Source organism: Zonotrichia albicollis, chromosome 5 (assembly GCF_047830755.1).
Source record: "Zonotrichia albicollis isolate bZonAlb1 chromosome 5, bZonAlb1.hap1, whole genome shotgun sequence".
Taxonomy (NCBI): Eukaryota; Metazoa; Chordata; class Aves; order Passeriformes; family Passerellidae; genus Zonotrichia; species Zonotrichia albicollis.
In genome coordinates this window covers 52,553,149-52,577,477 of record NC_133823.1, presented here as the reverse complement: position 1 = coordinate 52,577,477, position 24,329 = coordinate 52,553,149, and the positions used below count along the sequence as shown (strand labels likewise).

Sequence of the window (24,329 nt, the reverse complement as noted above, 5' to 3'; positions counted from 1 at the left end):
AAAGGAATTGAAAAAACACAAAGCCAATCTAGAAGATCAAGCCTCTTTGAACTGGGTCTCACAAAGACTTGTGTGCATGCCTAATGCCACGTGTTGTGAGCAATCCCAAGGAGTTAATGGGACATAAAACTACTGCTGCTCTACACACAAACTGATGTGTCTTTCTGATCTTGATATATAAGATTAGTGATAAGTGGAGTTTTTTTCCCCCAGTGAAATATGATCTTGAAAGCTGGTTTCATGAGACATTAAAAAGCAGTATTTGCTGCTATTAAAAAAATTAGGCAAACAAGACAGGAATTTTAATAGACTGAATAATTAAATCAATCTTCCAGCAATTATTTGCTTTATCTCTGTGTGGCTGGGGGAGATGGGGTTAATGAAACACCTCTTCAATCATAAATCATTTACCATTGCTTCAGGCTTTTCTCTTTCCTCCTAGTATTTGATAGCTAGAAGTACATAAATCAGGTTTTTTCTTCCTCAGATTTAATTTTAACATCTCTTGCACAACTGGAGGAAACAATATATAGACATAATTGCATTTCTGTAGAAACATTTTTGAATTTTCATTACCATGCTTTAAATGTCTTTATTTAAATGTCTTTATACATTCATCCAAACTGAGCAGAATGGCAGCTTTGGAGCCCATGCTAAAGGCAATCTGTTACCAAATTTCAGTGGGATTCCTGTACAAGGAAGGATCCATTCCAGGGTCTAGTTTAGCATGCATGAAATTGTAGTAACAGACCTTTAGTGACAGTCTTAATTACAATATTATCAGGATATGGGCATATTTTTTTTATTGGGGATATAAAATCAGCAATGCATACATGCCTTTGTAGTGCATGCCTAAAAATAAATCCAGAATTAGGATAAAGAGAACAAGCCTTCATCAAGCACGGGGTCAAATAATTTCAGAAGCTCAGATAAGTTTCACTCCTGTCACATGAAAACTTGCAGATTTTGCCTGAAGTGGACATCATTTTGACAGGGGCCTCTCTATGCACAAAGAAAGAGTAATGACTGTCTCTCTCTCAGATGACATGAGACCTCACATGAGACCAGATGCAGAAATAAAAAGCGTATTTTAGATGTAAAGCTCACACAGAAGAAAAACAAGTTATCTCTTTTTCAGCCAGACAATAAGCATCATTCATTTGGAAAGGTCAATATTAATTAGCAAATCCAGCAGGGATAGTCTGGCACAGGCTTTTTTGTGCATCTGGTTGTTCTCTGTTGCAAATGGAAGATAATCCATATTCAGTCAGAGGTCTGAAAGGTGTCTTGTCTCTGAAATTCCAACCTGTTTTAAACAACTGGTAAATATAACTAATTTAATTTTAAAAATTCAACATGGTTAAGTACATTATCCTTGATTTGTGTCTTGGCTGTTTCCACGATTCTGAATTCTTTAAAATCAAAGGTAATCTCAAAAAAACCCAGCAGATAACCCAACTGAATTACATCCCTGACTGACAGGACAGTGGCATTTATCCTTGGGGAAAGGCTGGCACTTCTTTCAGGCCTGGATTTCAAATAAAAATGTGGAAAAGGACTCTCAGTGGAAAAACCACCCTCTTCCATCTTTGGGTGGCATCTCTGAGTCACAAACCAAACCTGGAAACCATTTCACACTTTTAAGATCCTGCTTGTCCAGCCCATGGGGCTGGGATGCACCAGCTGAGAGCTTTGCTCTGCTCAGGGAAGATGGGTTGGCATTGCCTGACACCTACAAACCCTCCTGTGCTCACAGGGAGGAGGGCTCTGAATGGCTCCTGCTACAGAGCCAGGGGACATGAGCCTGAGAAGTCTGTCTGGAGGTCAGAAAGCACCAACTCATGGTAACAGAGGCTAATGCTATACAATCCCAAAATTTGTGGTTTTAAGATCACTGTAGCACACAGAGCAATAAACTTGAAACTGCAGCTCCTCTTTCCTGGAAGTATTTTGCTGTAAACTTTGCACATGGATAATGGATAATTAGAAATAGGGTTTTAGTCTACAAATATATATTAAGAAATGAATACTAAAAAACCCTTAAAGCAACATGCAGAATTTAAATAAATTACTACAGCTTCTGAAGTATGCAATGAATTTAAGATGTTAAGGCTATTACATGAAATATCGATAGGAGTTATACTCTTGAGTGGCTTAAATTTCCATATTGCATAACTATACAGTTTGTATTTACCATTTAATGATAGTTTTAATAATTCTGATGAACTACTGAAAAAGCACTTAATTTTTTTTCCGACTTCACATGCTCAGTTTTCTTTAGCTGACTGCTTTATTGCATGATTTGTTGAAACAGCCATATGTACCCATCTAGCCTACCAGCTGTTTGGAAGAATGATATTAACTCCATGCACATTTATGAGGATCTCTGAACATAATATTAGCCATAAAAAATTAAAAACCAAATTAGCAACTATTTGTTAACTGAACAAATGCTGCTGTAAGTATATTTTCAGTCAGGATGATCTTACTGTAACAGTATCCTTATGCTTGCCTTCCTTGACACCTAGACCCCTTGCATAAAAATTTATGGAATTTGAGGTGGGGGTTAATTCTTTTATTTCTTCAATGTTCCCAGCTGACTGCTCCAACAACAGTACTTTTGCTGCTGACACAGATTTCCATATACTGCCATTTTTCTACACTGCACTGCCATGCATGTTGCCTGATGACATCTCAAAGACAATCTTTGGATGCTTTGGCAAGTACACTATTTAGGTGAAAGGTTCCATATTATTTAAATTAATTCCCTATCTGCTGCTGCTTGAGTCTGACTTTCATAATTTTAATCTTTACCTCTAACACTGTGGGCTGCAAGAACACCTTCCTCAGTGCCACTCCTCTAATACTCTAAACAAGCAGGGACATTCATCTCTTTGGCACCTCCTCTCCAGAGCATTTTTGGTGGCATCCTCTCCCACTACTTGCAAGGTCTGACAATAACAAGGAACAGCATTATGTATGTACCTGCTCTGGGGTTACAGAGTGGTCTTTCCCTGATACACATTTGCAATAACTATGTAAGATTTTCTTGTGATCCTCACTCAGCATTGCACAATCTGTTACAGAGCTGTTATAAGAAGGAGTTTCAGGTAGTCTATTAGAGACACAACACATTTTATCACACCTTATCTGAATCTCAATGACCATTTAAAATTCAGCAACTGACCTGGTATTTTTTCACTGCCTTATAAACAGATTTGTTGGTCTGAGATAATTTTTTTAAGGGACAGATATCCTCCCATTACAACTCATCAAACAAATTGGCAGTTTGCTATTAAATCTCAGCATAGGCATCAAGGATGAGTACATATGGATGTAGTCTCATCTTGTCCATGTCAAAGCCACGAGGATTTATAAGGGAAACCTTGCAGTGCTGCTGTCACTAATGCTGAAAAGAGAGATTCTGCCACTAAGCTCAGAAAACCAGAAATCTTCAAGACATTATAATTTATTAACACCCTGTGATGGTTGACTTACACTACAGACATTAATATGTAATTTATTTTTACAGTATGGCACAGTAATTATTCATGGCACTCTCTAAACCTGTACAAATGGAAGGGCTCCCCCCTAAGAGCTACAGTGGACTTTGTGAGAGATACAGAGATTTGAATAAATAAAGGGGAAAAGGGGTAAATGAAAAAGTTCACAACATATTCTCATTATCCAGGTGTTTTTGTTAAGTGTTACATTGCATCTTTTATCCCTAAGAATGTGTACATCCATTACAATCTTGGAACAGCATCTGAAATACAGCACACTACTAGACTGTGCTGAGAAAGCAGGGATGTATGGCACATTGTGGTGTTTTGTTTGAAAAATGAAGTAATTTATGGGGAAGGACTGAAAGACAAGGCAAGCTAGGAGAGCAGGGTACTGATCATGCATATGCACCAGCTGTAAATTTAGCAACTGTAAAGAAGAATAAGATGCACAGTCAAGGTACCAGAGAGACAATCATGCAAATAACTTGATTTTGCAGGCTATTTTTGGACATATCCTTTTAGGCAGCTATGGGCTGTATATAATTCACTTTGCTTGTCTCTGAGAGCTATACTGAAACCACTCCAATCAGCAGTACATGGGCCTGCTCCCTTTAACACTTCGGAAGTTTGACCATTGCTGTATCAATTTTGTACTGTACCCACTCAGATTCTCAATGAGCTTGACTCGACTTAGTGCAGCAATGCTACATTAAATGGCTATTTTCTAACTCATAGATCTGGAAAATGGGGTTTAATCAATGACCATTAGACCTTGCACTCCCTTCTGGCATAAAATGCCTTCTTTCATCCAGTGTTGCTGCATTGTGGCTGTAATAAGTTCTGATTGGCATTTGGCATTGAGTTACAGGGCCATGGAGGCCTTATTAGCAGGAAGAAATGGAAGTATTACAGAACAAAACAATTAAGGGGGACAGGATAACTCACATCATTGTGTCAGACTGTGTCATGCTTACATTTCACTTCATGGTATTGAATTCCCCCTACAAGTACAAGAGATACAGCTAACAAAGGTAAAGCACTTCTCTGCTTGGGAAATTGTCCTTGAAGGTTATTTTTTTATAATTGCACACCACATCCTAAGAGGTTCTGAGCATGTGCATTTCTCCTTGCACTCAAAAGGCCTAGTCATACGCTTTTTCTAAATTCACTTCAGTTTTAAAACAGCATATGTACGAAATCTGTGCACCACTTATGTCTCATTTAAATCTTTGCATACTTTTTCCTCCCCTCTTGCCCCTACTAATAAGATCTGCTATCTCAGGTTCAAGTAGGCACTGAATGGCATAAAACCTCTTATGTGCTCTGGTACTAAAAGAATTTCTCTTGAATTTCCTTCCAGTGTTTCAGCATGGCAAAAGAGGCTGATAACTCATGATGGAGGTGTCCTGGAAGAGCCCTTGTCCTGAAGGTGGCTAAAGCAGAGCCACCCCAGCTCATTCATGAGGTTTCAGCCTCTCAGCAACCACCACATGATTCCTTTGTCTGGGCATTGTCAGCCTCAGGAGATTAGGAACAAACAGGTGGTTTGCACAGGGCAAAGTGCCCGGGCTTGCCAGATTACTGGTGGGAAGAACCACAGTCTGTCATCTTTAGACCCCAAAGAGCTGGTAGTAAGACAATATAAACATGCATTCTTCTTCAAGTTTTACTTTGAGTACAAAGATAGTCACATATTTTAAAATTTTACTTCCTTTTGCTTATGTACATTTCAGATATGAACTATCATGATTTGGTGGTTCACCTAGGCTACATAATATCATGTAGAATGGATGACAATTTCTGTACCAATACAATTTTTTTTTCTTCCCCTCCTTCCTCCCTCCCCCACCCCATCCTGATTACTTACTGCATTTCCTCTGAGTTTTTCCAGATGTAATGTTGAAAAAAATACATATAGGGAATGTGAGACTACATTTTTAGGAAGGATACTGAGATTTCCTAATTCAGAAAATGGATTCAAAATTTGAAGGCAGTCTGACAATCAAAATTTACTTGCTCTAGCACTGAGAAGAGTACTTGTGTATTCAAACCAGCATGATCATCTACTTAAATACTCCCTCATCCTCCTTCATTTGTTAGGAATTCTCTTTATTTTATTAGAGTTCTGGGTTCTTCACTGATCCCTGCAATAAGAACTGTAAGGGCAACCAGTCACAGACACAACTGTTACCAAGTTCATAGCTAATACTTACACAGGTGAAAAAAATTCTTCTTTATGCTATTTTCTTTTTCTTTTGCCTGCAAGTGAGAAACTAATACACTGGGGTATGCACCCATCTACGTGCTGTGTGTGAATAAGACTTTAATGTTAGACTTTAATGACATCTGGGGCTCAGTGGAGCCAGGACTTACGCTTGGAATGTTTGTCACAGAGGGCTGAAGCCCTCATGTCGCAGAGTCTCAGGGATCCTTTGCTGCTGCTGTAGACAAAGAGGTTGCAGTGGTGGGGATGGAACTCAGAGGCTGTAATCACTTCTGTCAGGTCCTCCATATTGGCTGGCTTTATATCTACAATGTCTGAATGGTAGTTTCATCAAGAAAAATGCAGGTAAACCATGACTCTTATTTGAAGGAAGCATGCAAATGTATACACACATAATGCTTTTAAAGATATACTCAATTTTTTGGTAGTAGTAAAGTTTTCAGTTTCCATATCTGACCCACTTAATACAAACACAAAGAGCAATGTAAAACTCAAAGTCTGCTTACTGCAGATGCCATTAGCAGGTCACCATTTACCCATGCTGTGCAAAGACATCAAAGAAACAGTGTTGCAAGGACACAGAAATCTCACTTCAATTCTTCATTGAAGCTAATAGAGAACAGGTAGCTATATCTCCTGTACTTGTTACTGAAACCACTGCTCTACCCCAGATAATGCTGCTTGAGAGGGAACAATGCACAGATCAGATTTGCTCACTCCAGTCAGGCTCACTGGCTTTTTTGATTATGCAACTTAAGCTAAAAATACAGGCAGATTAAGGTAAAAGACCTCCCTCCAAAAAAAAAAGGTGCCTTATTTTTTTTTGCAAAGGTATTTGTGGCAAACACAGAAGTATTTATGCAAATAATTTTGGGTGAATACATACTAATAAAATTTCCTTTAGAAAAAACATGTGCAGTATTAGGTAAGCTATTTGAATATTTACAAAGTAGTATCTGAAATGGCATTCTTGTGTTTTTTATGTAAATAACGTCCACTACCAAAATCAGGACAAATTTCTGTGACTGAGAATTGTACACCTGAATCATTTAAGTGAACATCATCTGGAACAAAAATATATCAAATATCTAGTTTCCCAAGGAGAAACTTGTCAGCTGGATCACCAAAAATTATCCACGTGAGGTGTAACTCACGTGGTGCCTCTCCAACACTTACATATCCACTTGTACACATTACCTGCCTTAAAGCTCAGGACTTACACTGAGCCCATGTTTGGAGGAAAAGACCAGTCTGTGAAAGATTGCTTACAGAGAAAATAAAGTAAAAGTGTCATTAGGGGGCTGGAAGAAAGCAATAGATAAACAAGCATAAAATGAAAGATGGATATATATATATATATATGTAAAGCAGTACATTTAAATAAGATTGTGCATTTTCACATGGCCCTCAGCAGTCTGCTGCAGATAAGCCATCCAAATGTTAACAAATCCTTCGAACAGGAAGAGTAACATTACCCTGGTTTACTGATGAGTTTGTGCGAGAAGCAGTAAAGGATTTGCATAAGATCACTTGGGAAATGCATGACAGAACAAACTCAGATCTACTGAGTCCCAGGGCAGAGCCCTAAACACAAATCATCTCAGTGCCTGCATTCCCTGAACATAAAATTTGAATCAGCTGACGTTCAAAATTTAAACATCTCAGAGGATAAGATAAATGAGAAAATCTGTTTTATTGATGGTGAGAGAAATCATATATCATGGTACTAAGCCTCTTTCTGTTCCCACTGTGACCACTTCCCAAATGGAAGACCAATCAAAGACCTTTGATTGATTTCTGTGGGAATGGGATACAGTCCATCACAACCTTAACACATCATACTTTGATCTTTCCCAAAAATATAGGTCTGGAATTTCACTACAGTGAAATAGTACAAAAGATTCAGAGATAATTATCTTGATGACTGCGCATATATCACACTGTTGTGGTTTTGGTTTTTTTCTTCTTTTTTTCCCCATGTGGTTTAGAAAGGAAAATATCAGCAAAACTATTAATATCTTGTGACATTTAATAACAACTGGGAATGAATTAATGCTGCATTTCAACTGCATTCCTACTTACTTGTACTATCACATTTGCATCCATCTGCAAGAATCCATCATGATTAATAAAAGTGTAATGAATGTTAAGATTTAGAAGCATAGATTTAGCTCTTTTATAAAGCATCACTAAATAATCCTGAAAATCGACCAAAAAAAAAACCCCTTCATTCAGTTATGTGTATAGGGTGAATTTGTCTCAAGAAACACCTTTAAGTAAAAGCAGTTGCTTTCAGGGATTGAATTGCTTTGTGGAGTTCAGAGAAATTATGGTTACTCAATAGAAGAATTCTGCCTCTCAACAGAGAGATAAATAATTGCTGAGTGATGAGAAAGATATAAAATATAAATGGAGTATATAAAACAGTCATGGTAAGTATCATTTTTCTGGATGCTGAAGACACTATTGATGAATTTCCTTTCATTGTGTAAAATGAATAAACCTATAACGAATAATGAAATTAAATATTCCATTCTACTGCCAGAAAAGCAAAAAATACTTAAAACATACTGCATTTCCAGACATGATCTAAATCTCCACTGAGAAAGAATCTCATTTGCCTACTGAGGACCACAGCAAAAATGAAAATTCATCATTCCACTACATTTAGAAAAATTAAAACAGTAACAATATATTGAAGTAAACAACCAAGGGACTAGAGTGTTGCAGATGAGATTTACCCCAAATGCATTTGTAATAATAGATGGAAAAACAGCCTTTGTTTTGACAGCTACAGAACCCAATATATCAAAAGAAGAATATGTTACACAAAAGAACATTTTCCTCCTCTCATGATTTTTGCCATCTATTTGAAAACAATCAAGTACAGCTTGACATGTGATGTGTGGGAACTGTATTTAAACTAGCATGAAATGGTAAGGGCAAGCATCTCCCATGAGACATTTCTCATTTCTAGTTTCTATCTTCCTTTTGTGTGTCTTGTCTTCCTTTTAAGCACAGCATTGCATGGCAGGAAAAAATAATAAAATTTAAAAAAAAAAAAAACAAAACAAAAAAAAACAAACAAAACAAAAAAAAAAACTGGACCAGACAGTGTGCTTCAGAAACAGGGCCTTTGAAAAGCATGAAACAGAGGGAATCTGGCAGAAGCTGATTAAATGAAAATTCCACTGCTAAAGAGAAAACTATGGTAATAGCACAAACCTGTAGTTGTCTCCTACACTGCTGCTTTCCCCTGCAATCAGATCTTGTGGAGGGCTGTCTTGAGTGGGGCTCTGTCATTCTCCCCCACTGCACTCACCTCTGAAATACCAATCACATCTGACTCTGGCTGTACCACATGTGATCTGTTTCATTTTCAGAGAATGCAAAAAACACCTAGGACCAAAGGCATCTAAGACAGAAAGAACAGAGAGTTCAGTTCACCATTGGCAGAGTACTTAGATAGAATTCTGTCGTCCTAAAAAAGTCAGTGTTTCTGTGCCTAAGCAGGGTAGAAATTTCCCCTAAGAAAATGAAAAACATGTTCATATTGCTTTGACTCCCACACATGCTTGACAAGAACAAGACATTTTGATCCGTGGTAGATACTTGCACTAAGGGAAGGCTGAACTTGCACCTTACCAGTGATGGGCTAGAATGCACTGGCAGTCTTTTAATTCATTAACATTCAAACAAGAAATGGAAAATATCTTCTTGCTTGCAAAAAAGAGAACAGGTCCTTCCCCCTTAACTATTTGCTATCTTATATACCATGTCCTCCACTGCTTGGCTCCATAGAACAGGATAAAGCTATGAAGATGCCAGCAGACTTCATAGATGCTGTCCACAGCAAAATGGAAATAAAAGGTGGTATAAATGGAAATAAAATAAATAAATGGAAAGAAAATGTTGAATACATTCAGCAATTACAATGGTGAGAGATGATGTTCTCACAGCTGGGTTAGTAGAACTACAAGATCAAGAAAGGGAATTTTGGGAAAGGCAACAAAGCTACTCTAAGGCAACGTAGCCTTTACTTTGTTTGAGCTGCCTTCCCCAAAATATTCAAGAAGAGAAGTATAACAAAGGAGAGTGAGCAGGGCAGGGCCTGGCTGCAAGGAGGCTTTAGGGAAAGATCTGAGGGAAGGGGGAGGGGGAGAGAAGAAAAACTCTAAGAGAGGAGAAAGGAAAGAGCATAAGGAAAGGCACGATTAACAACCTGCAATGATATGCAGTGTGAGGAATGTGATCTGAGTACACGATTCAGTTTGTGGTATGTTTAGTTCTAATCCAGCATTGTATGCTGCTGCTGTGCAGCTGATAGCAAAATGAGGATAACAGGAGGAAGGAAATTTGTTCCATTGCCTCTGGGCCACTGATCTAACAGAAATATTCCCCTCTGGGAGAAGGCACTCCAGAAAGTTTCTTTTATTGCAGGTTACAAAGTTGACCCTCACCTTGATCCAAAATTCATATTAATCAGACTTCTACTCTTGATCAGCTAGAATATAAATGAGTATGCCTGCTTTATGCTCATGCCAAAACATGTATAGTAAGAATATGGAAAATACACAGAGTTCCTGCTGAGCAAAAAAGGTCCCAGAATAAGTTTTCTTGTATGATAATGGAAACATAGCAGCCTCCTCAAAACAGATTAAATTCCCTTTGAAGTGAACAGTATGCATAAAGAAATAGCTGCTTCATCTTCTTCAAACCATCAAGGAATTCTACAAGAAACTGAATTTTGTAGAGAACAAATTTGTAGCTCACAAGCTATGGCACATAAAGGATTAAATCTTCTACCACTATTTTGGAATAATCTTTAAAGGACTTGTGTGTTAACTACAGGAAAGAAATTGTTCCAATGGTCAGAAGAAGGATTGAGAAAAAAAAAAATTACCTTCCCCCTTTATTCAACTGCAATGGAGGATGAGAGGCTTTCTTTAGAAAGCCAGACAAAATTTTCCATAATAACTTCACAAGAAAAACAAAATTCTCATCTTTCTTATTTCAATATATGCTGATATGACACTTCATTTTTATCCCTGCGTGGGACTTAGGTTTTTGCAAATTTAAGCACTTTCAAAAAATAACCTTCAGCATAGCATATCTTACCAAATCTGGCAGTTCCCTGTGTTTTCCACAGAGGTTTGTTCAGGTTACTAATTTTGTCTGCATCTCACACCTACATTTCTGCCTAGCCTGAGAAAGATTCACTGACTAGCAGTTGAAATCAATAGCAATTCATGGAAGCTGCCAGGGCTTGAGTTTAGAGTAATTGATTACTGTGGTCCTGCTGAGGCTCTACACTTTTAATATAAGCACTTCTCTGAGTGGTTTCCCCTGCAAGTCATTTAGTGCACACTATTTTCATTACAAGGAGGGAACTGTGATGCCTACAAATCAAGCTCTACCAGTTTTACACTTCCTACATGATGGTTATAACATTCCTACACCATGTGCCAGTTGGGAAAAGAAATTCCAAATGGCTCCTGCTTTCTTCCAGGCTGGGTATGTTAGGCCTCAGTGTGCTTGACAACATCATGATGTGACTACATCAATCTTATTATCAACAAAAGAACCAAGCCCTAACTTTTAAATAACCAGCAACTCACTCCTTTCTTCCCATTTCTTATAGATAGACTGTATGTTTTCACTGTTGAATGACAATTCTACAACAGGCATCACTTGGCAGTATGGACAGCACTGGATAGGGTCCAGCTTCCCCAGCTCTGTATTTCACGCCTGTTGTCCAGGAGTCAAGGGGTCGGAAATGAACTGTCAATAGGTTAATAGATGTGACCTTTCTTCTGATTCCAGTGTTTTACCTTAGGCAAAGAGAGTATTTACATTCCAAGTATTCCTAACAGCCACAGTGCCAATGTTTTTCATTGCACAGCATTTGCCCAGTGCTCCACTAAAAGCATGTACTATATGGGTTTTATTAGAAGCCCAGAGAATTGCAATTACATTTTCTGTATCATTTGACTGTTCTGGACCACAAAAGCATGAACTGCATAAGTGTGTGCTCCTCCCAGCTGCCTTGAACCTAATACCTGTTAATGTAAAATATCAATCCATACTAAGTTGTGCAATGTCTGCCTAATTCTGTTTTTAACTCTATGGTATTTATAACAGTGATTCTTCAGACATCATACTGCAGTTGGGAACTTTGGCAACAGTCTAACAATGGTGGTGACTTGCTGAAAATACCAATTTAAATGACTTGATTTTGTCTGGAAATGAAATGTCTTTATCAAAGGCTTTCTGACAGTGCCATTACAATAGTAGAAAGGCTTCTGTAGTTTTCCTCATATCAGGATTATGAGATACAGAAAGAGTAAAAACCACTATGGGGCTTGTTAGCTCTATGTGGAAGGCCAAACCATAGCCAATTATGTCAGGTGCTGTGCAAACACAAAGTATAGGGACTGCTCACAACACAAAGAACACGTACAAAGAGCATACAAAGAAGAGATTAAGTAATGTTAACACAGTTCTGTGGAGTTCTGAGGTTTCTTAAGTCAAGGATTACAGGCTAAGCTAGTTGAGAAAGAGCTGTTAGCAGAAGAAGGAAAGTCATGGTCATAGCAAAAGGCTGCAGTAGCAATAAACTTTCCACCCATTCAGCTAGAACTAGCCACAAAAGAGAATTTGGCCATGTTAGCCAAACAAGAGGTTGAGATTCAGTTCATCCAGAGACAGGATGATATATTCAGTGCATCCTCCTGTATTATTGGCAGTGCACTTTTATCCAGTGTGGGTAACAAGAGGTCTGCATGCTGGAATGATGCTTCCTGGGCAAAGGCCTCACATTTACCCTCAGCACACCACTGTCAGTACAGGATGGCCCATGTCTCCTCACAGTCTAGTATGCAATGCTCAGCCACAGTCATGCTTGTTTTGCTCTCTCTTTCTGCCTTCTAACACCATAACACTTACAACAAATGAGGATCACAAAGGTGAACACTCAGACCCTTTCTATGTGTTTAGGAACCAAGATGTTACTGATTTATCTGGCAGCTGATAGAAACCAGAGAGCCTCAGGATGATGGGACAACAGTTGTTCAGGAATGTAACCTAAATATCCAACTTCTCAGCCAAAGCTGAAACTTGTGGAATTCCTGTCTCAAGTTTCATTTGGAACTGGAGATATATCGCAAGAAATTCAAAGTAGTACTAGAAACATCTTCCCTTCATTAGGCTTAAAGCAAAGTAGAGTCAGTATTAGTGCTAATGTTTTACAGAAAATTAAACTGAGGCAGGAAGTGGCAAAAGCTTGGCAAAGGTTAAGAGCCAGCAAGACTGGATTCTGATCTAGTGGCTCTTTCCTCCCTACCTGCAGCTGTCCAGTCACGGCAGTATTCCCTCCCTCCCTTGATTCATTGGTTTTGAGAGGTTATTATTATTCTCATTATTACATTTGTCTTTTGCAACTTTCTCCCAGAATGCATGCTGGTCTAAAGACTCATTCTGAATTTGGGAGACCTCACTCTGATCTTTGCAACATCAGAATTACTTTGCACTCCTGTTATTTTAGTAGGATAAAAAGAGACAGCAGCAAGAAAACCCTGAATCTCCATTACACAAATATTACTTGAAAAAAGAATCAACATCTTTTATGTGTACTTAGTAAAATTTTAGGAAATTGCTTTTACTGCCATAAATTCAGCAAACATCAGACTTTGCAGTATGCAAGTTGCAGAAAAACTACTCTACTATATAAGAGAAACTGCCTATGGAGTAGCTGCAACATTTGACCAAGTGTTGCAAGCAGAGAATTGTAGAGTAGCACTGCTAGGAAAGAGACCATTTTAAATGGTGCAGGTCACATCCAAACTTTATCATAGATAGGCCTGTTCCTACACATTGCAACCAGTGATTTACTTAGAGAATAATGAATTTAGAAGTAGATAATGGAAAACTTTAATTTATTTAGGAATTGATTTTTTGGCTTGTTTTTTGAAAAGAGCACCCACATTTTCAACTGTAAACACAGTCACATGCCTGCTTTAGCAAAAACCATATGCAGATTGAAATTTTCAAGAGCAAAGACATCATAATCATCTGCGTACACACAGCTGAAAGAAAAGTTAAGTGGATGAATCAGCAGAGGAAGACCTGCCTTCATAAATACACACCTGCAGTCAGTCACTGAAAGATTACGAAGTCATATTTAGTTCATATATTTGCATATTAATTGATTATGATTTGTCTGAAACTACTGTGGCACGCTTGATGTTACACTTGGAACACAAATACCAGAAGGGCCTCAGGTACAAATAAATTATTAATGGAAGAGCACTGTGAAGTCCCTGAGCTGAGCTCCTCTTAGGCAGTGCTGTTCTACGTGGTGTGGTTAAGTGGCATCGTGTACTACACACAGGCAAAGGTTCCAAGAAAAGAGTGATTCAACATTAATAAGGCAAGGATAATTTATAAACAAAAGCAGTATAATCTCATTGTTCACAAACCTTTCCTGGAATACATTAACAGAAAACTGAGAGGGATCTACTTAGTTTACTGAATAGAGTCCCTGGTAGTACAGAGAAATATGACATATAAAATTCTCCAAATTCCATCTTAAAAATAGCCAGGGATTTTTTCCCACATAACTTGGAAATAAGAGATGAAATATCTTTCTTTTCTTCTTCTTTTCTTATTTTTTTTTTTTTCTAGTGAATAACCTATGTGCTAACACATAATTCCTATCAAGAAATTTCTACTTGTTAATTACTAAAATCCCATGCAGCTGAGGAAGATCTGTCTCTTAAAGAAAAGCAGACACAAAAATTCCAGCTGGAGGGTATAGACTTTTTAGAACACTTTGGTGGCGACTTTTCTTTCACAATATGCAACTTATTCTTTCATATACATTTCAGAAAACCCTAATACAGTAGTATTTGTACCACACTAGGCTGGAGAAATTCCATATTTTTACTGATTTTTCAATTTGAGTAACAAATGATACATTTTTGCAAACTTTAGCTAGCTAGAAGTGTCCTTCAGAGCATAATTCTCTCCGCTTCTCTGCATGCTTCTTATGGAAGTAGTGAAATAAAACTATCTTCAAAAATAGCCAGATACTTCTGAAAAAATAGCTACTTTAAAAACACTAATAAAATTTACATTCAAATCACCTATACTGCATTGCAAAAGATACCTGAATAAAATCTGGTGGCAGGACTTATTATCTGGTCGCTCAATTCACTTGAAAGGATTTTCAAAAATGGCCACAGCATGCAGTATGCCAACAGTCAAAATCAACTTACTCTAAGACTGGTGCTATAACTTTGTCAAAGTTAGTATGGCCTTTATTTACAGAGCATTTCTATTCCAAAGGTGCAAACCACTGCAATTCCACATGCAGTCCTTACCAATGTGTATTATTAGAACACAAAATGAAGTAATGTGTGCATTAATGAGAGTGTCCCACTCTTTGAGAGTGAGAAAAGCTTCCAGTGTCTCATGTTCTGGCTGCTCACACAGGTACAGACTTCAGGCTTGATACAATACCTGAGATGATCCCATGAGAATTTTTGTGACATCTTTGTATGAGTACTCTTCAAGCTAAAGATATTTTTTAGCTAATGAGCAAAACAAGTTATGGTTTCTTCTTTTTTTATGCTAATACTCTGAGAAAGACTGAGCTTTGCAAGGTTAATTTCAAGTCCAAACTCACATGGGAATTAGAATAATTAGACTCATTTAAGAGAATTCTCCCCTCTGGCAGAGCTGATTAAATTATTTATACATTATCTTTTCATATAATTGTACCTAGAACTGTGTAAATGGGGTTTTTTGTCTAACTTTCAATAAATTCATAATACACATTTTTCAAGTTGGATACACCGACTGCACCTGTGACAACAGAGAATAGCTCATTTTCAAAAAGCTTCAATGAGAAATTAATCCAGAGGGAAACAGAACCATGCAATTTAAAAGCTTCTACAATGACAACACACTGATTAAAACTCATCAGCTGAAGAAATAAAATTAGTTAAGACAATAAATCTTGGACTGAATCCTGTTACCCATTTCTCCAAGAATAACTTCATTGACTGCAGTCACATTACACTAAAATAGGAGTGCTGCTTAGATGAGGATCAGTTCCATGATGTGACCCTTTATCTGTAATTTAATATTCTCTGATATAGTTCCCAAATCCCTCTCTGCCAAGGATCTTAGATTCTGGATAACAACTGAAATTACTTTGGTGAAAAAGGAAATCTGGTGGTTGATGCTAACATTCATTTCAGCTCTATTATATGTTCTTTCTCTCTTCCATACCAATAAACTTGAGAAAGGTTGAGATAATGATATTTTAAAGAGTATTCTAGATACAAAATAGTAACTTGTTTGCTACTGTCTCTATTACACTGGAAATCAGTTGGCTCTGTGGAGATCTGTGAGAAGATATCTTGGCACCTATTGTAAAATTTTAAGTATCTCCTAGAGTCACATTGCCTAGATTGCTCTACAAACACATGAATTCAGTGAAATCTCAGCTGTGTTCTTTAATGCACTATTAAGGAATGTTTTTTACAGGCTCAGAATTTCACACTATTCTCTATCATTTGCTACAACTCCAGTCAATTTTCTTTTTCCTTTTTGCAATTCACTATACATTTTCAAAAAGCAAGATTATTCTAATGCCTCAGGCTATGTTTTTCCTTACCTCTGCAGAAATGAAATCACAGGTATGGGTGTCTATTTGGGGACAACTGCATTAGAGAAGACAGAGGGGTAGATAAAAAAATCCTTTAAAATAATAACGTCATCACATACCTCAAGTTGTATATGGGCAGGAGTGATAAGTAAGAAGATGATGTATTCTGATTAACAAATTCATATTTCTATTAGACAATAAATCTACAGTGCAGTAATTATCCCAAGGCTATAGCTATGCTCAAATCACCTTAAATTAACTTCCTTAAAAGCAACTGTGGAAAAAGGAAGAGACTGGTCATTGCCCAGAATGCAAAGGCCTCAGCTGTAATTGGTTTTTCACAGCTAGATTCAACTACTCCAATTTATTTATTCTGGAGGATGGCTAGCTAGGGAATATTTCCATAATGCCATCCCTGCCCTGATGGCACTGGTATCACACACTCAGGCCACGCACTGTTTGCTCTCACTGCAATGCACATTTCAGCTGCATGGCCAGGAGGATCTCGCTCAGGGATTCAGCGCTAAGATCCTGCTTAACTAGCTCTGATATTGCTCCTTTGGCTATCAGTCATGCTCTGTCATCCAATTCCCTCTGACTGGCTGACAGGCAAATTCCTAAGATGGGAGTCAATTTAAGGTAATCAGAATAGTTAAAAGCAATTGTTTCTGACAGGGATCACAAAGTGTCCTCTGGCAAGAAGCAAAACCAAACTAAGTATTGAAAGACCACTTCTGCAGATTTAGGCATGGTTTTCAGAGCTCCCTAAATATGAACTTAGAGATCCTTAAGAGATCTCTGAAAAGATGCTGAGACTTCTCTGGACTTCTTGAAAACAAATAATCTGCAAGGTGCAGACTATAGTGCCCATTCACACAGCCTCACTGCTGTAATTATTAGCTAGTATTTGAATTACACAGCTAGTGATAAAGACTGCAATCTGCATGAGCTCACATATAAACGTGCCATTTTTCTTACTCTGAAAAGCTTAAAAGCTGTACTCAATTAAGATATTCTAAATAATGATGACAACATCAGAAATAATTTTGTATCTGAACTGGATGTAGCTTTACTTCAACAGAAGCAGAAGAGGTGCCTTTTCAGTGCCTTTTTCAGAAGCTGCTATCTACATTAGTGCCTACTAGGCAAAGTTGTTTAAGTGATCCTAGAAATGCAGTTCTCTCTTGGTACTTTGCACTGGGGACACACAGAATTTTTCTTACAAATCAGTCTTTTGAGAGTTCATTAAAGGCTCCATTTACTATTGGGATTCTCTGCAGTTCAGAGAAGATGACAACTTACATTTACAAATACTATTTACCTATCACCAACACTTATTTACTAATTTCACCCCTAGACTGACACTAAAAACATTTCTTGTCTGATTTTAATAAAAAAATCCCTGCTGCATTTTTCCTAACACTCAGCCAAAAACACACACCAAGGACTTCCCCAGAGGGACCTGGACAAGCTCAAGAAGTGGGGCCAAGAGAATCTCATGAGGTTTTACAGTAGCAAGGACAAGGTGCTGCACCTGGGTCAGGGCAAGCCCTGGTACCAGCTCAGGCTGGGGGATGGAGGGATCAAGAGCAGCCCTGTGAGAAGGACTTGGGGATGCTGCTGGATGAGAGGCTGGATGCACTCACAGCCCAGACACCAACTGTGCCCTGGCTGCACCCAAAGCAGTGTGGGCAGCAGGCTGAGGGAGGGGATCCTGCCCCTCTACTCCACTCTGGTCAGACTCCACCTGGAGTGCTGTGTCCAGTTCTGGAGATGATCTGAATTGCTTATGCTTTCTGCTTACTTAATTAAAAGAATCTTTCCAAAAATAAGGGGCTATTTTTCATTATTTCAAGAATTCCTACAAGTACCCTTAATACACATCTATACAGCACTTTGTTGTGGTCCCATCAGCAGCACTTTATGGAGCTTTATGTTGGAGTTTGTGCCTATCCTAAGCCTCAGTATATGATCTATGACCTGGTGCCCTTCATACACACCTTTGCTGACACAGAAAGAACAAGCATTAGGAATAAAACCTATATAAGAACCACAGCGCCTGCTGCTAATCTATTAATTACATCTTAACAAAAGTTATTACTGAACTATACTGTAAATGATCCTCAAGTTGCCAAGTGATATGGTATCTGTAGTTTCATAGCCAGTTTTAAAATAATTTATTTTTCATAAGCTGAAAAAATCTCAAACTCAGAAAATTAAAAGGCAAAGTCGATGGAACCTGCCATTTTGTGGAGCTTTGAGAATCAGATCACTTCAAAACAACCTGAAATAGACTGTGAATTGTCGCTAAATGGGTCACAATCAATTTCCCTCTACTACAGTAATTTTTCTCATGAAAAACTTCTCCATTGCTTCAGATAAGAGTAACATAAATGGAAAAGTCTTGGGAAAGACAAGGGTCTACAAGGCTTAAGGACTACAAGTCAGATATGAAAATCTTTGGGTTTGCCACTGCCAACTCTTAGTAGAAGACTCTTTTACTAGACAGTATTCTGTTCTGAAAAAGTGGAGTCTAGCAAGGGAATCCCATCAACCCAGAATCTAATCAGCTCATTGAAAAAGCTTTTTTCCCCCCCTCAGTTGTTAACATAGGAGTGTTTCAATGAGAAAGGCAAAGCAATCCTTTCTCAAGAGTTAGAATCAGAGAGCTCTCAAAACCATGAGATCAGTGTACGTGGTACCTCTGCAATCCTCTAACTTACAGACCTGATTTCAGCTTCGCAGGCATCTTCATTCTCCTTTACCAGAGAGAGAGAGAGAGAGAGAGACACACAGTGCATGTGGGAGAGGGAGGGACTCTAGGAAGTAAATAACAAAAGAAGAACACAAATTTGAGGAGAAGCTATTCAAACATTGCTAGCAGCAACTCAGCTGGAATATGACTCCATGGTATAATATTCACTTTTTAAATACCTGACAGAGACTGACACACTCTTCTTGACAGAATAGGAAGTGCTAACATGGCTTAGACAGAGCTCTCCAAAGAGAATAAGGTCTGCCATCTCCCAAACAGTGCAGTGGGTGGGGGTGGCAGCAGTTTCTCACACAGTGCAGACACACTTCTGAGAGCACAGAAAGTGCATCCTTTGCACAGAGCTTGTGCACAGTCATCCTCACTTGGGCATTTTTACACAAACAGCCCTATCTCACTCAAGGGTGTAAATTTCCTCCAAAGATATCAAGACAATACTGCAGATCTGCTTCAGTTTAGCTTTCACATACTTAGCACTGAGGCAGGGACAGGGATTTTGTAAGGCTGGCTATTTCTCCCAGGCTAGGCTGCTCCCAGAGCTCTGTATTTGCCCTATACATGCACTACATTCAAATGAACAGTGGGCTGCCACAAACTTGGTCTCCATCAATGTACTATGTTATTTTGGGGTTTTCTATTTTTTCCTGTTGTTTACTTCTTAAGTAAATTCATTTTCCCAAGATATGGTGCCTAACAAACTGACTATTCAAGATATGCCTCAAATACCAGAATACATTAGACTGCAAGAAGGCCCTATGGTGTTTTGCTAATTAGCTTAACCCTTTTGGGACACAGAAGAAGGAATTTTTTATTAAAACAGGATAACCCTGGACTATATTGATCTGACTGAGAAATGAGTATTTTAGTCAAGATGAGTCTCAAGATGAGCACATGCTGGAAACAGCAATGTTGTTTCCATAGCAATGCCATGACAGCCTCTAGAGTGAAATAGTGCTACCAGGAAATGAAGGGATTTCAAGTGCTATGAGCGACATAGTTCTGTGAGCAATCCAAATACATTCTCATAAAGAATATTTAGTGCAGCTAGATAGTCCAAAGATTGCTGCTAATGGCAAGTAAGCCTTATCAGTATGCTCCTGGCAGTCCTTTTTTCTCATTCATTTCACCCAAGATGATTATCTAAAGACTTAAGCTATGGGCAACACTGCTAAACCATTTCAGACCAAACATTTACAAATACAGCAACCCTTACCTTATTTTTTTTCCAGTGCAGAATATCACCCATAATTAAGGTCACTGACTCACTCTCTATAACACAACCAAACACATGAAACCTTTTACTGAAGAAAATCCTAGTATGTGCAATTATTTACCAGGCTGACCTTCTCCCTTCCTTTTCTCTCACCTTCTCCTCTCCCTTGCCTCCTCCTGCCCAAACAATACTGAGCAGATCTGTTTGCAAGTGGGAAGCAATATACAGAAGTCTTGCATACTCCTCATTAAATTTACATAGGCACAGCATAAACTCACTTTGTCTGCTTTCCACCCCAGTTAGTGCTTACACTAATACAAAAGCAAACCAGAAAAGTACCAGTTGTATTTTATCTGTCTAAGGCTTTACCTAAGGTAAATATTCTGGTCAAATTCTGCAAAGCTGATTTAAAATATTTTCCCAGAGACTACAGAAAGATAATTACTTTAAGATCTCCATTGTTCTGTATTTTCAAAGAAATGAAAAATCATCAGTGATTTGTAAAACTGTTAAAACTATGCTTAAAACCAAGCTGTTGTCAAATTAAATTCCACAGGGCAAAGTATTTTACTTGCAAAATACCTAAACACACTGTTGCTGATTCTGTCTTTCTCCAGCATTTCTCCTGCAGCTTGTAAAGATGTTCAGACATGAAGTGAATGTCCAGAAACTCTCCCACTGTATTTCTTGTTTGTGTCATTGTCACAACCAGCCTCTTGGGTAAACAGATTGGAGGTCATTATATGTAGCAGGGCTGCCTCTGAGGGAAAATGGAAAGACAAATACTCATCCCTGCCAGATCCCTTATTAACAAAATCCACTTCAAACCAAAATGTTTTCTATTTATTGTTTTAAACATGCATTTCAAGGAATCAAGCACTGAATGTAAAACAGCAAGATGCTTCATTTCACATTTGCATTCAGTAAAAAGATGCGAAAGAAGCATTTTTAAAGCAGCCTCAGCCTCCTCCTGCCTATCCCTGTAAATGTGTTACAGAAGGTACCAAGCCCAGCAACATTCATTTATAATTTAAACTGTTTGTTTGGCAGAATTTTTCCACCTTAATATGTCTAGTCTTACTTGTAACTGGCACACCCACTGATTTTACCAGAAACTCATCCACTTCCAGGAGATTTTTATATAAGTTGTTTTTCTGTAGGACAGAAATTCAGTTTCAGGGACAGATCTTATCCAAGGGAAAAACACATCCCTGCAATTTTACAAGATGTGCAGGGTTCTGTATGGACAAAAAGATCCCTGTCAGGAGACTGATGCAAGTTTAACTTACTCATCCCCTTCTTTCAGTTATCATGGCCTCCCAGTTAATTCTCCAATATGAGCAATATTCTGTAACTATCTCATCTTTTCTTGGAATACCCATGTCAAAAATTCTGTTTATCAAAGAATTAGGTAAAAGCAATCTGCCTGATGACCTGGTTTTGACAACTGAATACAGACAGGTGCAGCTTATACTGTCTGTTCTCAGTCAAAACCAGTCAAAACTCAGTCAAACCCAACAGCAGTGGGTACAGGCTCTGTAACTCAGCCTACTCTCCTGAATTCATACAGGTATCCAGCCACAAAAGCCAACCTGCTGCCACCATGGGCACCTTAGCAGGAACATTTTGCCCCTAGAATTGATTATCCCATTACCTTGTGTTATCTCCTGCCACTGCTTGAACTCTCTCATCACAGTCCTCACAGGTTTCCATTTAAGTGCAAAAGAAGCAGCAATATCTGTATCCCAATCCAAGACAGAAATCCAAGTATCCCAAAGCCACTGTCTCAGACACAGGAAAATTGTCCTATCCTAAAACTCTAAAACACACTCTTAACTTCCCTCTCATGGTCATTCTTAGAACATACTCAGAAAATGAGTGTGTCATTATAAACTTTATCATGTTTTAAGACCTAAATCAATGAATCAATCAGAAATCTTCAAAGACATTTTATCACTAAATACTCAACCACAGGAGTGGGCTAATGCTTGAAACAAAGTCCACACAGCTATTCATTTACTGCTATTTCTTTCTTAGTGTGGCTTTAATGACACTAAAAATTCATGTTGTCCTCATGAACTATAATAACAACTATTTATTTGGTTTTCAGAACTTTTCAGGAACATTTGTCTTGGCAATCCATAGATTATTAAATAGCTTTAATACAACAAAAGGACTTGCCAAAGGCAAAGCCTTATCTTGCATAAGTACTCTGGAATGTGATCTGGTGGTCACACAAAGGCATACAGGGGTTACTGTGCTTGGTCTGACCACTGCCTTGGAAGAGGAGGACACAGAGCAGAGTGACACGGAAAAGTGTCCAGGACAGAGAGAAGTCTGGAGGGTGAAGCTGCTGGGAGGAGGGCACTGTCAGGGCCACACTGCTATTCCAAATAGCTGTGCTGGCAAATAATCAAATTAAATCGTTATGATCTGTTTTACTAAAGAATGGAAGTACAGTTGCTTGGATATTAAGGCAGACATAGCTGGGTTTTGAAGTACCACATATAAATTGTTCCTAAATATACAGTCATATTAAAGAGAGAACCTATTAAGGTCGCTTAATCTACACAGGTGAAGGACAGAAAAACAGTATGAGTCTGGAAACAAATTGAGGAGATATTCAGATATGCAATCCCCAGGGTAAGGGCACCTGTCACTTGACCCTACAAAGGTAATTCTTTAAGGATGTTAAGTGTTGTTTGATTTAAAGATCATTGTTTCCTGTGACATCAGCAAAGTATGGGTTAAATTTCAAAGATGACCTGGCCCACAAAGAAAGAAATACAATCACCAGAGACAGGGAGAACACCCCATCACATTGGTGCCTCCTCTGAGGAAATCTACCCCAACAGGACAACTTCACTTTGACATCTAATAGTCCCTCACATAAACCCACAGAGACATACTCTTCTAGCTCCTTTTTGATATGCTCAAAAAGAAATCACCAAAGGAATACAATATTCTGACCTGGCCCCATAACCTATTTCTCTTCTTACCAGTCTATTTATGTTCTGCAAAACACAGAGAATCACATTTCTTGGCTATATTCTCTTTTGCTCCCCCTCCAAGCCACCCAGTTTTAGTGCAAGGGGCAGCCTCACAGATGGCCAGAATAACTCCACAATGGAGCTTTCGGGATAACATCAGCACTCAAAACATCAATGCCTGCATTAATCACAGACACAACTCATACAAAGCAGCTGAGCCTCACCCCCAAACTGTGCATCTTGGGCATTAGGGCTCTGGGAAGCAGGATGATGGAGAATGGGGGGCAGGGACAGGATAAGGACTGACCTTGCAGCAAAGCAAGGTGCAGTATCTCAGCATGAAATGTCTTCAGGATATGACTGTACAGAGTATTACAGTCAGGCGGATAGTTACCATTCAGCTGGCATCTGTCTCTTATTTAAATGTCTTTGAACAACACCATTAATTTTTATATGAAATTCCCTGATTTTTTCAATCTCTTAGCTGTCTCTTACAATATCTCAGCATTTGCTGTTACAAGTACTGCAGGGATTCTGGTAAGTAAAGGTATATTTTAAAACCCGCATAAAAATATTTTAAAATAGTCCTCTTAAGCCCACTAGTAAAATGAACACTGAGCAAGGAATCAGAATGAAGGATACTGAAGCTCCTGTCTGTGATGGCTAAATGCCAGAGGTTAATCCTGAGATCATCCGCTGACATGTACGTCTCACAGTCACTGTTGACAGATATTGAGTTGACATGATAGGTGTGACCATTAGCAAAGATTCTCCTGGGAGTGACTTCTACCATCAAATCCATGGGTTTCAATACAGGCACCTGCCAAAAAACCACAAAACACAAACCAGAAAGAGAGTAAGACTTGAAATACTGTTTTGCTGGGATGATGAGAATTCCAATAGAAAGAAAGTATTCAAAGACTGTGATATTATAAAACTTCTTGACAGTGT

At 38.4% G+C, this 24,329-nt stretch overlaps 1 protein-coding gene across 10 annotated transcripts in view; it reads right to left on the bottom strand.

Annotated features, from left to right (window-relative positions):
- The window catches only part of PPP2R2C (protein phosphatase 2 regulatory subunit Bgamma), a 189,412-nt gene that overhangs the window by 23,964 nt on the left and 141,119 nt on the right, over positions 1–24,329 (bottom strand). For all 10 annotated transcript variants that reach the window (XM_014266103.3, XM_074541723.1, XM_026792621.2 and 7 more), the window contains 2 exons: positions 24,021–24,198; positions 5,880–6,044 (listed from right to left, as the gene is read on the bottom strand). In XM_014266103.3, the coding sequence (XP_014121578.1) occupies positions 5,880–6,044; positions 24,021–24,198 (343 nt within the window). The remainder of the gene's footprint in view (positions 1–5,879; positions 6,045–24,020; positions 24,199–24,329) is intronic.